Below are 20,477 nucleotides of genomic sequence, written 5' to 3' on the forward strand. Positions count from 1 at the left end.
CAGTTCAGTTCAGTTCAGTCGCTCAGTCGTGTCCGCCTCTGCAACCCTATGAATTACAGCACACCATGCCTCCCTGTCCATCACCAACTCCCGGAGTTCACTCAGACTCACGTCCATCAAGTCAGTGATGCCATCCAGCCATCTCATCCTCGGTCGTCCCCTTCTCCTCCTGCCCTCAATCCCTCCCAGCATCAGAGTCTTTTCCAATGAGTCAACTCTTTGCATGAGGTGGCCAAAGGACTGGAGCCTCAGCTTTAGCATCATTCCTTCCAAAGAAATCCCAGGGCTGATCTCTTTCAGAATGGACTGGTTGGATCTCCTTGCAGTCCAAGGGACTCTCAAGAGTCTTCTCCAACACCACAGTTCAAAAGCATCAATTCTTCAGCGCTCAGCCTTCTTCACAGGAATAGGTCCCCTCATCTGCACTATTTTGAACAGTTAAGGGAGAGGTAAAGAGCTTCTCCTGAGTCTAATGGGTCTTAATTAACTTTAGCTCAAAACAGTTTACCCATCAAAGGGGCACATTTGGAGAGAGAAAATCCACTCCATCCCACTTCTTTTCAGGCAAACTTTCCAGTAACTTTGAGACAAATTAGAAGTCTTCTTTATGATCGTAGAAACCAAATCTCAGAGATGGAGAGCTTGCCCAATGTGTCCTTTAACCACCTGCCTCTCATCACTTCCATACTCCATAGAATGGACCCCCAGTGCCAAGGGCAGATGGGCATTCTTAACGGCTTTCTGTCTTCTTTTCTCAGCAGACTGTAGCCTCCTCAACTACTTGTAGGATGTTGAGTCAGTTTGTTCACCACTTTGGCCAGAAGCTCATCCGCAAACAGCTGCTGGAGCCCATAGATGAGTCTGCAAGACCCGTGGCTCATCTGAACATCCTAAACCTGGTGGTCCTGGGTGTGGGCAGGATGCTGAGAGCTGGCGTGTACATTCTGGCTGCTGCAGTGGCAAAGTACATAGCTGGACCAGCAACCATCATCTCGTTCTTGGTGGCTGCCATGTTTTCTGTGTTATCTGGACTCTGCTATGCTGAATTTGGGGCCTGGGTACCACGCTCCGGTTCTGCGTACCTCTACAGCTATGTCATGATGGGTCAACTCTATGCCTTCGTCATTGGCTGGAACTCCATACTTCCCTTAGTTACGGGTGAGACGATGGGCCAGCAAATGGTGTGGGGCTTAAGACTGGGAAACTATGTTGGAGGATTGGGTTCTCACTCATTCATGAGCACTTCATTCTTGGCCTCGTGGAGGGAAGTTGATAATAGTGTCAGGAAGACCCCACAACTGAATTTAACTTGATTCTATCCTGTGTCCTTAAATGATGGACCATGAACCCACAAGGAAAGGGAATGGGTGAGAGGGAGGCATGTCCCACAGGCTCATCACTTCACCATAGTGAAATTTTTGCTCAGTTGTTGCATTCCTGAGATTTTCCTTTACCACTTGATTTCAAATTTCATGCCTATCCCAGCCCTCCCATTCCCACTTATGTGTTTTCTTTTCTTGTATAACATTGATCTGCTCCTAATATATTAAAACACCTGACATTTTGGTGAATCATTTGGGTCTACTCTCCCCAATCCATGAAAAGAAACTCTTTGATATTTTGTAGCAGGTATTTATATATACTGGTATTTGTGTATATATAGGCTTCTTGTATATACAGATATTTTATCTGTGTTTTTAGATCCTATGGCACATCAATTTTTATTTGTTAATGAATGCTCCTTCTTCTGCCTCTGCAGGTACTGCCGCCTTGGCCAGGGCGTCGAGTTACATCTTTGACAGCCTGATTGGGAATCACATCTCTCAGGCATTACAGGAAAATTTCTCTCTGCACCTGCCTTACTCCCTGGCCACATATGCAGACTTTTTTGCCCTGGGCCTGGTACTGCTGATGACAGGTGAGACAGGGCTCAACAAATAGGATGGGAAGAGCAGGGTGTGGAGAGGGAGCTGGTGTAGAAAAGTCTTGACATGGCAGACTGGTGGGGAATTAGAAATAGAAAGAAGGGCTTAGAGACAGAAGCTAAGACATAAACCAGTGTGTTCCAGTCTTGGCACTATTGAAAATTTAGGCTATTCATTCTTTGGTGTGCAGGGGCTGTCTGTGAATTTTAGGTTTGTTTTTTTTTTTTTTAATCATTTTTAAGTGTTGAGTATCATCCTTGACCTTTGCTCACTACATATCTTGACATCCACTCCCCCAAACTGTGGTAATCAGGGTGTCTCCAGATAGTGCCAATGCCTTGGGTGTTTGGGAATTGTGTCCCTTGGGGAACAAATTACCCTCCAGCTGAGAATCATTTACTTAGACCAACAAGTCCTGTGTACTGAGACTAAAGATTTTTTTTTAATTGAGAGGAAGTTCACATTCACTTTTTTTTCACATGGCATAAAATTAATCACTTTATTATTTTTCCCAGCTTCAGTGAGGTATAATTGACATACAGCATTGTATAAGATTAAGGTGTACAACATCTTGCTTTGTTAGACTTGTATTCTGAAAAGATTGCCATAATAATTAACTATCTCAAACTGTACAATCATTTAGTATATCTGTAATGCTGGGCAACCATCACTTCCATCTAGTTCCAAACACGTTCATCACCTCAAAAGGAAACCCTTTACCCACTGAGCACTGTCTGTTTGTCCACCACCACCAACCGCCAGCCATGGGCAACTATTTCTCTGCTTCCTGTTGTTCGGGCACTAAGTCATAGCCAACTCTTTGCAACCCCATGGATTACAGCACGCCAGGCCCCTCTGTCCTCCACTATCATCTAGAGTTTGCTCAAATTTATGTCCATTGAGTCAGTGATAATATTCAACCACATCATTCTCTGTCACCCTTCTCCTGCCTTCAATCTTACCAAGCATCAGAACCTTTTCCAATGAGTCAGCTCTGCCCATCATGTGGCCAAAGTGTTGGAGCTTCAGCATCAGTCCTTCCAATGAATATTCAGGGATGATTTCCTTTAGGATTGACTGGTTTGATCCCCTTTCTGCCCAATGGAATCTCAAGAGTCATCTCCAGCACAACTCAAAAGCGTCTATTCTTCAGTGCTCAGCCTTCCTTATGGTCCAAATCTCACATCCATACCTGACTATTGGAAAAACTATACCTTTGAGTATACAGACCTTTCTCAGCAAAGTGATGTCTCTGCCTTTTAATATGCTATCTAGATTTGTCATAGTTTTCCTTCCAAGGAGCAAGTGTCTTTTAATTTCATGGCTGCAATCAGTGTCTGCAGTGATTTTGGAGCCAAAGAAAAGAAAATCTGTCACTACTTCCACTTTTTCCTCTTCTATTCACCAGGAAGTGATGGGACTAGATGCTATGATTTTAGCTTTTTGCATGTTGAGTTTAAGCCAGCTTTTTCACTCTCCTCTTTCACTTTCATCAAGAGGCTCTTTCGTTCTTTGCTTTCTGCCACTAGGGTGGTATCATCTGCATATCTGAGACTGTTGATTTTTCTTCTGGCAATCTTGATTCCAGCTTGTGCTTCATCCAGCCCGGCATTTCACATGATGTACTCTGCATATAAGTTAAATAATCAGGGTGACAATACACAGCCTTGACATACTCCTTTCCCAATTTGGAACCAGTCCATTGTTTCACGTCCAGATCTAACTGATGCTTGTTGACCTGCATACATATTTCTCAGGATATAGGTAGAGTGCTCTGGTATTCCCATCTCTTGAAGAATTTTCCACAGTTTGTTGTGATCCACACATTCAAAGGCTTTGGTGTAATCAATAAAGCAAAGTAGATGATTTGCTGGTATTCCCCTGCTTTCTCTATGATCCAACGAATGTTGGCAATTTGGTCTCTGGTTCACTTGCATTTTTAACTCAGCTGTATATCTGAAAGTTCTTAGTTCACATATTGCTGAAGCCTAATTTGAAGGATTTTGAGCATAATATTGCTAGCACTGAAATGAGTGCAATTGTATGGTAGTTTGAACATTCTTTGGTATTGCCCTTCTTTGGGATTGAAATTAAAAACTAATCTTTTCTAGTCCTGTAGCCACTGCTGAGTTTCCCAAATTTGCTGACATATTGAATTCAGCACTTTCACAGCATCATCTTTTAGGATTTGAAATAGCTCAGCTGGAATTCCATCACCTTCACCAGCTTTGCTTGTAGTAATTCTTCCTAAGGGCCACTTGACTTCATACTCTAGGATGTCTGGTTCTAAGTGAATGATCACACCATCATGGTTATCTGGGCCTTAATGACCTTTTTCATATAGTTCTGGGTATTCCTGCCACCTCTTCTTAATCTCTTCTGCTTCTATTACATCCTTACCATTTCTGTCCTTTATCGTGCCCATCCTTTCATGAATGTGTCCCCTTAATATCTCCAGTTTTCTTGAAGAGACCTCTAGTCTTCCCCATTCTATTGTTTTCCTCTATTTCTTTGCATTGTTCACTTAAGATGGCTTTATTGTCTCTCCCTGCTATTCTCTGGAAATCTACCTTCAGTTGGGTATTTCTTTTCCTTTCTCTTTTGCCTTTCACTTCTCATCGTCCCTCAGCTATTTGTAAAGATTCCTCAGACACTCATTTTTTTAATTAATTTATTTATTTTAATTGGAGGTTAATTACAATATTGACGTGGGTTTTGCCATACATTGACATGAATCATCCACGGGTGTACATGTGTCTGCCCACCCTAAACCCCCCTCCCACCGCCCTCCCCAGCCCATCCCTCTTGGCTGTCCCAGTGCATCGACGTTGAGTGCCCTGTTTCATGCATCAAACTTGCACTGGTCATCTATTTCGCATATGGTAACACACATGTTCCAATGTTATCCTCTCGGATCATCCCACCCTTGCCTTCTCCCACAGAGTCCAAAAGTCTCTTCTTTACATCTGTGTCTCTTTTGCTGCCTTGTCTTTTGCTGTCTTGTTGTTCTTACCATCTTTCTAAATTGGTGCTTTTCTTTCTAAATTGGTGTTTTTCTTTCTGACTTACTTCACTTTGTATAATAGGTTCCACTTTTCATACCTCATTAGAACTGACTCAAATGTGTTCTTTTTAATAGCTGAGTAATATTCCATTGTGTATATGTACCACAAATTTCTTATCCTTTCATCTGCCAATGGACATCTAGGTTGCTTCCATGTCCTGGCTATTGTAAACAGTGCTGTGATGAACATTCAGGTACACATGTCTCTTTCAATTCTGGTTTCCTCGGTATGTACGCCCAGCAGTGGGATTACTGGGTCATATGGCAGATCTATTTCCAGTTTTTTAAGAAATCTCCACACTGTTCTCCTTAAGTGGCTGTACTAGTTTGTATTCCCACCAACAGTGTAAGAGGATTGACTTTTCTCCAACCCTCCCCAGTATTTATTGTTTGTAGACTTTTTGATGGCAGCCATTCTAACTGATGTAGATGGTACCTCATTGTGGTTTTGATTTGCATTTCTCTGATAATAAGTGATGTTGAGCATCTTTTCCTGTGTTTGTTAGCCATCTGTATATCAGACAGACTTTCTGCCTTCTTGCATTTCTTTTCCTTGGGGATGGTTTTGGTCATTGCCTCCTGTACAATGTTAGGAACCTCTGTCCATAGTTCTTCAGGCAGTCTTCCTACCAGATCTAATCCCTTGAATCTATTTGTCACTTCCACTGTATAATCATGATGGATTTTATTTAGGTCATAACTGAATGGCCTAGTGGTTTTCCCTACTTTTTTCCATTTAAGCCTGAATTTTGCAACAAGAAGCTGATGATCTAAGCCACAGTCATCTCCACATCTTGCTTTTGCTGACTGTATAGAGCTTCTCCATCTTCAGCTACAAAGAATATAATCAATCTGATTTCAGTACTGACCTTCTGGTGATACTTCCATGTGAGGAGTTGTCTCTTGTTTGGTTGGAAATTCTATATCTATAAATGTACCAATAATTTGAGTGTTTCATATTACATCTTTCCCACAGGACCACCGCTTCTGGGAGCTCGTGAGTCAATCCTGGTTACCAAAATATCCATAGGAATAAATATTTTGGTTCTCATTTTCATTATCATCACTGGATTCGTTAAGGGAGATCTGCATAACTGGAAGCTCACAGAACAGGACTACAAACTGAACACATCTGGATCCAGAGACATTTACGGCTTAGGAGGGTAATATTGGCCATAATATATGGGTGACAGGCATGCAGAGCTGGTATGGTGTGGACTAAAGATATCTGGGCTGATGGATCCAGATGAAGCAAGTCCTGGAGCCCAGGACTTGAGGTATGAAGGGAGAAGCTCAGTAGAGATGGCTGAACTCACCTCACCCACATTTTTTCTCTTTCCTTCTCTCACCATAGCTTGGGCCTCCTGGGTTCTGGAGGGTTTGCACCTTTTGGCTTTGAAGGGATTCTCCAGGGAGCAGCTATATGTTTCTTCTATTATTTTGGTGTTGATGGCATTGCCACTAAAGGTAACATGGCCACTGTGTGTCCCATCCAGGGTTTGGGAACAGACTGGCTGCCCCTGGCTTAGTGGAAACCTGCTTGTGGAGTGCAAAAAGGAAAGGGATTTTGTGATTTCACCCGAGTGTGTTTTCCTGACCCAACACTTCTTCCCTTTCTGCAGGGGTAGAAGCTCTAAACCCTCATCGTTCCATCCCCTGGAGCATCGTGATCACAATCTTCATCTGCTTTTTGGCTTATTCTGGTGTCTCAGCGGCATTCACCCTCGTTGTGCCCTACCACCAGATTCAGCCTCACGACCCTTTGCCACAAACCATTCTCCATAGTTGGTGGCTCCCCGCCAGATACTTCTTGACTATTGGGACCCTCTGCAATTTTATGTCCAGGTCAGTGTCATCGTTTTCTCCCTGCCTACTGTCAATGCTCAGATCTCCCAACGCTTAGGATTGATAGAGAAGACAGGGAACACATTACCCAAGTCGGCAAGAGAGCTAAACCCCAGTCTGTCCTGCTTCTCCACGACCTTAATGTTTTCATCTTTTCTATCAGAATCCATAGTGCCATGTTCAGAATGCCTCCTTTGATCTACACGATGGCAAAGGACGGGCTCCTTTTCCGAGTACTTACCCGGATCCATGTCCGCAGAGGCATCCGTGTCGTGGCCATCATGTCTGCTGGAAATCTTACAGGTTAAAAAAAAAGAAACCCACGCTTTAACTTGCATATTTCCAGCTGTTTCTCACTCCCTTCCTCACCTTGTTTGTGCACTCATTCTAGGGCTCATGGCGTTACTCTTCAGGCTCACAGATCTTGTGGATCTCGTGGCAGTCGGGACCCTGCTCATTTACTCCCTGGTGGCATTTTCTATTCTTGTCCTCAGGTGAGACCTCACGGCACCTCAGTAGGGAGTCTTGGAGATTAGTCGGGAGGTAACTGTCTTCTGCCTTCAGCTATCTTCTAAAAGTCTTGCTCTGCTTAAGACAGGACAGCTGTGAAATAAGCTATGTGATGTTGGATGAGTAGGGGCTGCTGTTAATATTGCCTTAAAACCTCTAATTCAGGTACCAGCCAGACCAGAATTTAAGCAAGAATGAGAACACAGAGGAGGAAATTGAGGTGCCTGTCCCTGATGAACATCCGTTGGACTCTGAACCTGAAGCAAGAAACTCAAACATTCTAAGGAGTCTGTGGTTCCCTATCAGCACCATCCCCACTAGGAAATCTGGCCGGATTGTCTACAGATGTGCCTCACTACTCGGTGAGCAGTGGGATTTCTCTTTGGTCGTTTTCTGAAATTGACAGTATGGTGTTGGAGTGTATTTTGTCCATTGAGGAGTCTTGGTGACATGAGGGCACTTGCTGATGTGGGCAGCCTGGGGAGAGGTGTGACCCAAGGTCTTGACATCTTCAGCTTCTGAAGTTGAACCTGTTCTCCTCCACCTTGACCCCTGTAGTTCTCCTGATGATAATCTTGAGCGTGGTCCTGGTCCAGTGGTCCAGTCAGGGGTTCTCTGGAGACTCCGGGTACACACCAGTGGCTGTGCTGCTGCTGCTACTCATCACTGGGATCACAGTCATCATCTGGAGGCAGCCACAGAGCCCCATCCATCTTTATTTTAAGGTAAGTGACCTTATGTGCCCAAACTGTCCACCTGGAGTGAACATGCTTCATGGTCTAAACATCCAGGGAGTGAGGGGAACTGCTAAAACCAATGGACTCTTCCCTGATCCCTACTCAGTACTCTACATGCACAGTCTGAGTAGGCACTGGATACACAGTCTGAAGGCTGGTCTTCTTGCCCATGTAGGGTAGAGTCTCTCATTCAGGCATCTGGGGTGTGTTCAGGGATGAACTGACTCTGCCCCACAGGTCCCTGCTCTGCCTGTCCTCCCACTGGTCAGCATCTTTGTGAACATTTACTTGATGATGCAGATAACTTCTGGGACCTGGATCATATTTGGTATCTGGAATGTGATTGGTAAGTGGCTTTCTGGCATAAAGAGACCCCTTGAGTGACAGATCCCAAACTGAGCAACCCTAAACTTCTTGGCCACCGTAATAGGAGGCCTATTGGACATTTGTAACCAGGAAGAGTGCCTACTTATCCTTCTCATTTTCCCATTTCCTTACTAGGATTTCTCATATACTTTGGATACGGGGTCCGACACAGCTTAGAGAACGATGAGCAATAACCACCAACCTCCACCACCTAGACTCTTGACAAAAGCACCCTTAGTGCTGAGGTATCTTTACCAAAGGTAATAGATGTTGTGTAGAATCCCTACATACATAGAAGGTGTCTTCTGCTACATGAACACTCAGCCTCTATGGGGTGTGAAGGTGCATGCATCTACAACCCTGTCTTTATTACCAATGGACAAAGTGACTTTAATGTTGTCTAATTTTTAAGTACGTTTTTCAAAGTATGATGTACATACAGAAAATTACATGCTTCTTAAGTGTGCAGCAAGACTGATTTTCACTAAGAAAGTAAAAGAACATAAAAGCGGGAAAAAGAAAATGTTAACCTGGCACCTGAGAAACAACTCCTTGTTCCCATCTCCAGCGTGAGCACAGAGCTGGCCACTTGGGGAGGAAACATAGGTAATCATATATTGTGTAAGATTTAAACTTTAAATATTAGGTCATCAATAAGTTTGAAATAAAAGGTCAGTTTTCATTCCAATCCCAAGAAAGGTAATGCCAAAGAATGTTCAAACTACTAAACAACTGTGCTCATTTCACAGCCTAGCAAGATAATGCTCAAAATCATAAGCTAGACTTCGGCAGTATATGAACTGAGAACTTCCAGATACAAGCTAGGTTTAAAAAGGTAGACGAACCAGACATCAAATTGCCTACGTCTATTGGATCACAAAGAAAGCAAGGGAAGTCCAGAAAAACATCAACTTCTGCTTCATTAACTATGCCAAAGCCTTTGACTGTGCGGATCACAACAAACTGTGGAATATCCTAAGGAGATGGGAATACCAGACCATCTGACCTGCCTCCTGAGAAACCTGTATGCAGGTCATAGGCAACAGTTAGAATCGGACATGGAATGGTGGAGTGGTTCCAAACTGGCAAGTGAGTATGTTAAGGCTCTATGTTGTTCCCCTGCTTATTTAACTTATATCCAGAGTGCATCATGCAAAATGCTGGGCTGGATGAATCACAAGCTGGACTCAACCTTGCCAGGAGAAGTATCAACCTCAGATGATATCATCCTAATGACAGAAAGTGAAGAGGAAATAAAGAGCCTCTTGATGAAGGTGAAAGAGGAGGGTGAAAAGTTGGCATAACACTCAACATTCAAAAAAACTAATATCATGGCCTCTGGTCCCATCACTCCTTGGCAAATAGAAGAGGAAAAAGTGGAAGCAGTGCCAAGTTTGGCTCCAGAATCACTGCAGATGGTGACTGTAGCCCTGAAATTAAAAAACGGTTGTTCCTTGAAAAGAAACCTATGACAAACCTACACAGGATATTGAAAAGCAGGGAGATGGGAGACAAGCAGGGAGATGGGAACAAGGAGTTGTTTCTCAGGTGCCAGGTTAACATTTTCTTTCTCCCACTGTTATGTTCTTGTACTTTCTTTGTGAAAATCGGTCTTGCTGCACACTTAAGAAGCATCTACAACGTTTGCTGACAAAGGTCTGTCTAGTCAAAGCTATGGTTTTTCCAGTAGTCATGTATGGATGCTAGAGTTCAGCCATAAAGAAGGCTGAACACTGAAGAATTGATGCTTTTGAAAACTGTGGTGCTGGGGAAGACTTTGAGAGTCCCTTGTACTGCATGGAGATCAAACCAGTCAACACTAAAGGAAATCAACCCTCAATATTCATTGGAAGGACTGATGCTGAAGTTGAAGCTCCAATATTTTGGCCACATGATGTGCAGAGCTGACTCAATGGAAAAGACCCTGATTTCGGGAAAGACTGAGGGCAGGGGAGGAGAGGGAAGAGACAATGAGATGTCTAGATAGCATTGAAGAAGGAATTCATAGGGCCTGGACTCCGTCTCAGGCCTGTTCATGCTGATCATGCTTGGCCACCTTTCCAATAGACTCTGAACTCTGTGTTTAGTGCCTATGAAAACAACAACAGAAAGATAAGACCCCCTCCAGACAGGGGAACCTTGAAGATTGTATCTAGGTTACTCATCACCTAAGAGAAAACATACACTAATCACCCCTCCCTCCAGACAGGCCATAAATTTTTCTGTATCAGTTGGAGTGTAACCTCGGGTTTATTGATTATTGGCTAATGGTTTGACTGTTTCAGCACATGAGCACATAGCACGTGAATGATGGGGTTATTGGGATTGTATTGCCCTTGGTTTATGTAAGCCTCAAGGAATTTGGAGTGGTGGGTTCAGACACGTACACATGGGGTATAAAAGATTTTCACAAACGCTGGTCGGGGTCCTTGGCTAAGAGGAGACTCTGCCTTGGGCCCGCCGGTGTAATAAACTGCACTCCACTGTCTGCATTGTTCTTCTGAGTGAGTTTCTTTCCCGGAACGCGTGGCTACAACAGCATCACTGACTCAATGAACATCTCCATAACATAGTGAAGGATAGAGGAGCCTGGTGTGCTGCATTCCATGGGGTCACAAAGACTTGTACACGACTTAGCAACTGAACAACCACAACAGGACCTTGCAATCATGCCTCTGAGATATTCCAGACTACCGTAGTAAATAGAACTGGCAATAAAGAGAGTCACACAAATTCTCTGGTTTCCCAGTGCATATAAACTTATGTTTACACTACACTGTTCAGTGTGCTATATATTCTGTCTAAAAAATGTACATACTTTAACTTTAAAGTATTTTATTGCTGAAAAATGCTAGCTGTCATCTGACAACCCAGAGTTGCCACAAACCCTCAGTTTACAAAAACTGCAGCATCTGCAAAGCACAATAAAATGACATATGCTTCTACATGTGTATGTATATATTAAAAGATATATAGTTAATGTGCACAAAAGATGTATATGTAAGATCTGTACTAAAGTATATGTGTTCAGGTTCATTGTTGATCTAAAATCAATGTATCTAGTTGTCTTGTAATACTATTTGCTAAATCTGTCACCTCTTGGCATCTCTGTATGCTCTCTGCATTCTAATAACCTCTTGACATATGGGTATAGCCAAACGTCATTAGGATCCATCCTCATGTCCTCATTTAATCTTACTTACCTCTTTAAGTCCCCCCACAAAATACAGTCACATTCTGAAGTCCTGGGGATCAGGACTTCAACATATGAATTTGAAAGAAGGGAGATGCATTCACCTCTTCACATTTTTGACCACCATTTGCTTCCCAGTGGCTAAAACAGTGTCTGGAATACAATAAGTGCTCCATTATTTGATGAGATATTTGATGAGATATGAAAGAATCATATATACATGTATAATATTTTACATGTACCCAAGATGGGGAACTTTTTATTTACCAGTAATTATCAAAGGGAGACCACAGTATTTGTTTGGGGAAAATGATATTTTGCTAAACTATTTGAAACAGAAAATGAGACTTTAAGGCCATGTCTAATCTATGAATGGTCTTCCCTGGTGGCTCCAGGGTAAAGAATCTACCTGCCAATGCAGGAGACACATTCAATCCCTCGATTGGGAAGATCCCCTGGAAGAGGAGATAGCAACTGTTTCCAATGTTCTTGCCTGCAAAATCCCATGGACAGAGGAGCCTGAAGGGCTACAGCCCAGGTGATGGAAAAAGAGTCAGACATGACTTAGAGACTAAACAACAGCAATGTCTATAGCTGGTGCTGGCTAGATCATTTCACAGGAGAGAAAAAATGCAGAGAGAAATTGGGAAGAGAAGAGAAAAGAAAGGATGAGGAGACAGTGGTGAAGTGTTCTATGAGATGAGAACCTCTTCCCTTGATCTGATCTCACTTTCACATGAAAATCATGAAGTGATTGATGTAGGTGGGCATCTCATGGAAAGAAAGATTTTTAAAATGCTTATTCTTGGTGTAGATTGATGAGGGGGGAAACAGTTGGCAGAAGAAGGAGAAAGAGCATATCATGAGTGTGTTATTCCATGAATGTATTATTTAAATAGGTGGTTCCCACAGATTGCAGGAAGTCAGTGAGTGGTTGTGAGCAGGGCAAGAAGGTGAGGAAGGGGTTTGGGAGATGACTGAGGGTCTGATGTCTTTCCAGGGACAAGGGTACAACATGGACACCCTCCAGGCTGTACACATTCCTCTCCCCCCAACCCATGCCTCCCCACTTTACTGGCCACGTGAGCCTGGAAATGTCACCTAACCTTCCCTCTAACCCTCTAAAGGCTTGGCAAAGAAATGAAGAAATGAGGATGAGTCCTTACATAACCTATGTAAGAAGGGAATTTCAGAGCTGGGGTGTTTGGCTCAGTTGATAGAAAATTAAATAACAATCAAAGTAAGAAAAAAGAAGAGAATTTTGGTTATTTCTGTAACATTCAAATTTTTAAGATAATATCCTGAATTGTGACTGATAATTTACCAGGACATACGAGCTTTTTAGGATTTTCATATAATTTTTAGAACACATATTAATAACATTTATCCTTCCAATATAACCTAAGAAAGTTTATCATCACTTATTTGACAACACGCGGGTGCTTAGTCACTTCAGTCATGTCCGACTCTTTGAGACCCAACCCAACAGGCTCCTGTGTCCATGGGATTCTCCTGGCAAGGATACTGGAGTGGGTTCCCCTGCATTCTTCCAAGGGATCTGCTGATGGTACCCATGTAATTATATGAGCCAATATCCCTAATTGTAATGAGGTCAGTATCATTCCTTGAGATGTTTTCAGAGCTCTCTGAAAAATCCCCATAATAGCTAGAGGTCAAAAAATATTTCATTTGGGGCTTCTTTGGTGGCTCAGTGGTAACTCTGCCTGCCAAAGCAGGAGACACGGGTTCTGACCTGGGCAGATGCTGATGTGAGAGAGAACTTGCAGGTCAGCTTTCCTGCAGAGAGCTTCTGGCACTCCAAGAAAAACAAGTCTGGTCAAAGCAAAGATGGAGGTGAGAGAATCTTTCCCCTCCCGCACACAAGGAAACATCCCCCCCACAGAAAAGGGGACTGATGAGTGAGTGCTCACCTACTGTAGTTCTGTAGGACATCAGAGCAGACACCTGAGAAGGACATCTACAGCAGCACCAGAGACCAGAGATGGGACCTCCATGAGGAGGGAGAAGAAAAATATTTGGAAAGATGCAGATAAACATGTCAAAGGGCATGAAAGGGATTGCTTTTCTCAGGGAGTCCAACCGCATGCCTTTGGGAGCACTACACCGGGAAATCTCTCTGCTGTGTCTACAGGAACCCCAGTACCCCGAGTGCTGGTTCCACAACTCCCTCTACTCTTCAGGGGCTCCTTGTGGGACCTTCCACCTGCAACATCCTGGGGAGCTTGGGTAGACCGGAAGCAGGCTCAGAAAACCAGTCCCTGCTCTAGCCGAGGGTGCCCACAGACTGGAGCTCTAGAGCCACCTTCTGGAAATCCAGAGACAGGTTTCCAGGAAGCAGCCAGGTGGGTTGTCAGAGCAGAGAGACAGAAAAGCTTAAGAATTCTCCCACAAGGCCGCCCTGGTGGTTCAGTGGTAAAGAATCCTCCTGCCAAGGCTGAGGACCCAGGTTCAGTCCTGGTCTGGGAGGACCCCATATGCCACGGGGCCACTAAGCCCACACACCGCAACTACTGAAGCACGTGCTCTGCAACAGGAGGACCCACCTCAGTGAGAAGCCCGTGCACCACAACCAGGGAAGGACTGTGCAGTAACCAAGATCCAGGGCAGAAATAATTAATCAATTAATTTAAAATTATTAAAAGGAATTACCCCACAAGAGGGAACAGAAAGGGTGTGAGATCAGTGAAATAAGTGTACTGATACAAAAACAGAGAAAATCCCAGAAAGTAACTCCACCATGAAACAACAGTACCCCAGGTGAAGTTAACCACCAAAGATTGAAGGGGGTGTCTACTACAAATACAAAAGCATAGTAAAGAATTACATTCACAGTTTTACTCACCTTCATCCTCTTGGGAGCAGCTTCTCCTCTAAGGAATTTATTACCACTTTAATTCCCAGAATTTTCTGCTGTGAGTCAGATGGGAGAAACTCAGAGAAGGCTTCTTTCTGCATCCGTTGCACCTCAGGTGTTTTTCCTGTAAAGTAATCTTCCTAACAACTCTGGGTTCAAGAGCAGCCCCACACAACCAACTGAAACTCACCACAACACCTTAAGGTGCTTTATTCCTTTTGTGGAGTTGGTTTTTCAAGGATAGACACTTAGATCAATGGGATAGAATCGACAGTCCTGAGACAAATATTTACCTTATCGTTCATTTTACCCATGGGAACCAAGACAATACAATGGGTAAAAGATAGTCTCATCAACAATAGTGCTCAGAAAAGTATACATCCACATGCAAATAAACAAACCTGGACCACTACTTCACAGTAAAAACAAGAAAAAAATATTAATGGCAGCTTCAACTACGTGCATGTCAACCCCACAGTGAGTCTCTGGCTGGTGAATTAGCACGTACGTCACTTGTTGTATGTCAGAACCCTCTCCACTCACTAACCCCTCGCTACTCGCTCATCCCTCCCCTCCGACTCCTGATTTTTTCCTTCTGTGAGATGCAGTGCTTTTGACCTCTTACAGCATATTTCCCTTTCCTGCCTTGGTGCTCAGTCTTCCCAGAAAACAGACTCCTTGGGATCCTATTCCATCCCTTTGTGCAAGGCAGGCTGCAGACACGACACTTGTTCAATGCCTTTGTTGCTTGAATTCACATCAGAGATTGTAAACTCCCCTTCTCCTGGTTGGGGTCCAGCTGGGCTTGGGGGTCAGTCCCCCACAATGGAGTGTCTCAGGTCAGGTGCAGGCTGTGGGGAGTTGAGTCGTATAAGAGGACGGGGCGGGAGGAGGACTGTGAGTGGGTCCCCAGTTCTACTTAGGGTCCTTGATGATCAATGAATTCAGGTGTCCCTGGCAATAATCAAGAAACACAATAGAGATGGAAATGTTTTATTTGACTCATACTGAGGACTATAACTTATATACCTCCGAGAGCTCTGACGACCTGCCCTGCTGAAGCATGGTTTCCAGCACAGTCTTACACCTCATGCAAACAAAGCTCACACATCAACACGACAGGGTGTATTCCTTCAAGGTTGCAAAAGAGACAGACTTAGTACATAGACAGTGAGACAGCAGGACTCTGGTTTCTGGGAAGGGAACCTCATTTTTCAGGGAGTGTTAACCCAGACACCATGAGAAAGGATTTGCAGATTTTCTTTACCTCAGTGGTTAAAGAAGATGAGCTGTGAGGGTCTGACAGGCTGTCTTAGTTCACACACAGTTCAGGCTGAATCGTGGATGAGCCAGAATGACTTCCCCTTTCCTTAACATGTGTACATCTTCTCCATCACAGTTCAGTTCAGTTCAGTTCAGTCGCTCAGTCGTGTGCAACTCTTTGCGACCCCATGAACTGCAGCATGCCAGGCCTCCCTGTCTATCACCAACTCCTGGAGTCCACCCAAACCCATGTCCATTGAGTCGGTGATGCCATCCAACCATCTCATCCTCTGTCATCCCCTTCTCCTCCTGCCCTCAATCTTTCCCAGCATCAAGGTCTTTTCAAATGAGTCAGCTCTTCGCATCAGGTGGCCAAAGTATTGGAGTTTCAGCTTCAACATCAGTCCATCCAATGAACACCCAGGACTGATCTCCTTTAGGAACAAGCAGATAAAAATCTTAGAACCATAGGATCCAGCAATTCTACCTCTGAGAATATACCCAGAAGAATTGAAATGATACCCTGGAAGAGATATTTGTACACTCATGTTCATAGCAGCTTTATTCATAATATTTAAATCATAAAAGCAACTCGAATATCCATTGACCAAAGCATAGGTAAACCAAATATGGTATATACTAATAACAAATATTATTCAGCATTTAAAAACAAGGAAAGGGACTTCCCTGGTGGTCTAGTGGTTAAGAATCTTCCTTGCAATGCAGCCTATTGAGAGGGTAACAGGCAGGAAGGCCAGCAGTCTCCAAACAGAAGAGATAGGCTGCAAGCGTCAGAGATTTTTATCTCTCTTAAGCGGCAGGAGGAAACAAACTAGTGACCTTTTCTTCCTTCCCTATAGCATATTGAAAAGCAGAGACATTACTTTCCAAGAAAGGTCCGTCTAGTCAAGGCTATGGTTTTTCCAGTGGTCATGTATGGATGTCAGAGTTGGGCTGTGAAGAAAGCTGAGCACCGAAGAATTGATGCTTTTGAACTGTGGTGCTGGAGAAGACTCTTGAGAGTCCCTTGGACTGCAAGGAGATCCAACCAGCCCATTCTGAAGGAGATCAACCCTGGGATTTTCTGGAAGGAATGATGCTGAAGCTGAAACTCCAGTACTTTGGCCACCTCATGCGAAGTGTTGACTCATTGGAAAAGACTCTGATGCTGGGAGAGATTGGGGGCAGGAGGAGAAGGGGACGACAGAGGATGAGATGGCTGGATGGCATCACTGACTCAATGGACATGAGTCTGAGTGAACTCTGGGAGTTGCTGATGGACAGGGAGGCCTGGCGTGCTGCAATTCATGGAGTCACAAAGAGTCAGACACGACTGAGTGACTGAACTGAACTGAAGAATAATTATCCTTTAGAAATATCTGTCTAAAATAGCCTCTTCAGATTGGCATAACTTAAATTTCTAAGGGTTGTGCCAAGTGTGCTAAGTGTAAAAAGTCTACTGAATAGTTAGGTCATTTGCAAATAAAATAAGGTTTTGAAACATTTATTACTAAACACTAATTAAAACTCAGCAGTGGCCACAGGACTGGAAAAGGTCAGTTTTCATTCCAATTCCAAAGAAAGGCAATGCCAAAGAATGCTCAAACTACCGCACAAATGCACTCATCTCACACGCTAGTAAAGTAATGCTCAAAATTCTCCAAGCCAGCCTTCCACAATACGTGAACCGTGAACTCCCTGACGTTCAAGCTGGTTTTAGAAAAGGCAGAGGAACCAGAGATCAAATTGCCAACATCCGCTGGATCATGGAAAAAGCAAGAGAGATCCAGAAAAACATCTATTTCTGCTTTATTGACTATGCCAAAGCCTTTGACTGTGTGGATCACAATCAACTGTGGAAAATTCTGAAAGAGATGGGAATACCGGACCACCTGACCCGCCTCTTGAGACACCTGTATGCAGGTCAGGAAGCAACAGTTAGAACTGGACATGGAACAACAGACTGGTCCCAAATAGGAAAAGGAGTACATCAAGGCTGCATATTGTCACCCTGCTTATTTAACTTCTATGCAGAGTACATCATGAGAAACCCTGGACTGGAAGAAACACAAGCTGGAATCAAGATTGCTGGGAGAAATCTCAATAACCTCAGATATGCAGATGACACCACCCTTATGGCAGAAAGTGAAGAGGAGCTAAAAAGCCTCTTGATGAAAGTGAAAGAGGAGAGTGAAAAATTTGGCTTAAAGCTCAACATTCAGAAAACGAAGATCATGGCATCTGGTCCCATCACTTCATGGGAAATAGATTTTGGGGCTCCAAAATCACTGCAGATGGTGATTGCAGCCATGAAATTAAGAGACGCTTACTCCTTGGAAGAAAAGTTATGACCAACCTAGATAGTATATTCAAGAGCAGAGACATTACTTTGCCGACTAAGGTCCATCTAGTCAAGGCAATGGTTTTTCCTGTGGTCATGTATGGATGTGAGATTTGGACTATGAAGAAGGCTGAGCACCGAAGAATTGATGCTTTTGAACTGTGGTGTAGGAGAAGACTCTTGAGAGTCCCTTGGACTGCAAGGAGATCCAACCAGTCCATTCTGAAGATCAGCCCTGGGATTTCTTTGGAAGGAATGATGCTGAAGCTGAAACTCCAGTACTTTGGCCACCTCATGCAAAGAGTGGACTCATTGGAAAAGGGTCCGATGCTGGGAGGGATTGGGGGCAGGAGGAGAAGGGGACGACCAAGGATGAGATGGCTGGATGGCATCACGGACTCGACAGACGTGAGTCTGAATGAACTCCGGGAGATGATGATGGACAGGGAGGCCTGGTGTGCTGCGATTCATGGGGTCCCAAAGAGTCGAACACGACTGAGTGACTGAACTGAACTGAATTTCCTTTTACAGAGAAACAAAGAGATTTGGGACTATAAGTGAATAATGTTTGGTGCCATCCTAAAATGTTCTAAGAAAGCAAGGGTTTTAGAAATTATCACTGGTATTTATTCTCACCAATCTATACAATGCTAATATAAAAGTTAGTTCTTGGTTGCTAAAGGAAAGTAGAAATTGTGTTCTCTATTTTAAAATAAAAGGGGAGGCATATGAAAAATACTAAGAAGAGTTATGCATGATCAGGATTTTCTAAAATTGGATTAAAATTGGTCAGATAAATGGATTTTTTTAGGAATGACACAGCCATAAGAAAACTGGTTAGAGCCAACTAGGTCAAAGATGGCGGAGCTGACTTTCACTAGACCTTGAGCCTCCGTATTTACGCCCATTGTGTCATATCAACAAGCTAAATGATACACCCATCAACGTTGACTAAATCTGACCAAATGTTCTAAACCCTTTTAATTGATGTTTTTGATAAAACTTCCTAAATCGAATTTTTTTGAAGTTCTTTTGACCTCTAGCTAACTTTGGCGTGCTTCAGAGGGTCCCTGAAACATCCCAAAGAGAGATATTAAACTGTGTTTATTTGGTTGGTTAAATTGCATGAAAAAGATTATCAAAGGAGTAATAAATCCACCCATGTTATAATGTATGGTAAAATTACTAATACAGATATCCTAGAAATTATATCAAGTTCTTAACATTCTGATATCTCCTCGTATTCTAATGGAAAACCTGATGACTCCACAAAAGTTAACAAAAAGACTGAATGAACCAGCGAATATACTTACAACTTTTATGGCTTCTGTCTGAAAAATTACGGGTTTGAATCTTATGTTTTCCGGAAGTAGGGAAAACCTTCCTCTCAAACGAACTATGACAATACTTTGATAAAATTATATATTATAAACAAAACAATTATATTTTCTCTTTATCTGACTGCTCCAAAAATTGGAAATTCTTAGGTTTCCAGTAAGTTTATCAAATGAGTTAGGAAGGTTATCTCATGGATACAAAAATTTCAAGAAATTTTTGAGACCTTAAAAAGGGAAGAATTCACCTAGATTTGTTAGGCAAAATCTGTGATAAGCCTTTGGTGTGAGTTTCCCAGCCCTGTTTTATTTTAAAAGTTCAGTCTGAGACTCTATAAATGTTTCAGCAAATAAAAACTCTATGATCAATTATGGTTATATAAATCATCAGACCAAAATTAGTGAGAACAGACCTATTTTGCAAAAAAACTGGCCTTAATTTGGTTATATTTGATAAAAATGGGGTAATTTTAGGGGGAAAATTGTTTCAATAAATGTTAAGTCCTAGTTTGTTAATGGAGGTCTACATGTAGTAAAACTCTTTTCATAGATAGTTCTTTGCTGTTATGTGATATTAATGTAAAATTTAATTAAATTCTTTAAAAAAAAAAAAAAAACATGTTTGTCAATCTCCTTAACAAGTGGTGCTGGGAAAACTGGTCAACCACTTGTAAAAGAATGAAACTAGATCACTTTCTAACACCGCACACAAAAATAAACTCAAAATGGATTAAAGATCTAAATGTAAGACCAGAAACTATTAAACTCCTAGAGGAGAACATAGGCAAAACACTCTCCGACATAAATCACAGCAGGATCCTCTATGATCCACCTCCCAGAATACTGGAAATAAAAGCAAAAATAAACAAATGGGATCTAATTAAAATTAAAAGCTTCTGCACAACAAAGGAAAATATAAGCAAGGTGAAAAGACAGCCTTCTGAATGGGAGAAAATTACAGCAAATGAAGCAACTGACAAACAACTAATCTCAAAAATATACAAGCAACTTATGCAGCTCAATT

At 42.8% G+C, this 20,477-nt stretch overlaps 1 protein-coding gene across 1 annotated transcript; it reads left to right on the plus strand.

The window, feature by feature from the left end:
- Positions 1 to 788: 788 nt before the first annotated feature.
- Positions 789 to 8,641, plus strand: LOC128063192 (cationic amino acid transporter 3-like). Its single transcript, XM_052655823.1, has 11 exons — positions 789 to 1,158; positions 1,760 to 1,918; positions 5,966 to 6,152; positions 6,344 to 6,456; positions 6,612 to 6,834; positions 6,998 to 7,137; positions 7,226 to 7,328; positions 7,510 to 7,706; positions 7,903 to 8,069; positions 8,319 to 8,427; positions 8,583 to 8,641. The coding sequence occupies exons 1-11, from the start codon at positions 789 to 791 to the stop codon at positions 8,639 to 8,641; spliced, it is 1,827 nt and encodes a 608-aa protein (XP_052511783.1).
- The last annotated feature ends 11,836 nt before the right edge of the window (positions 8,642 to 20,477 follow it).

This window comes from Budorcas taxicolor, chromosome 18, assembly GCF_023091745.1.
Source record: "Budorcas taxicolor isolate Tak-1 chromosome 18, Takin1.1, whole genome shotgun sequence".
Lineage (NCBI taxonomy): Eukaryota > Metazoa > Chordata > Mammalia > Artiodactyla > Bovidae > Budorcas > Budorcas taxicolor.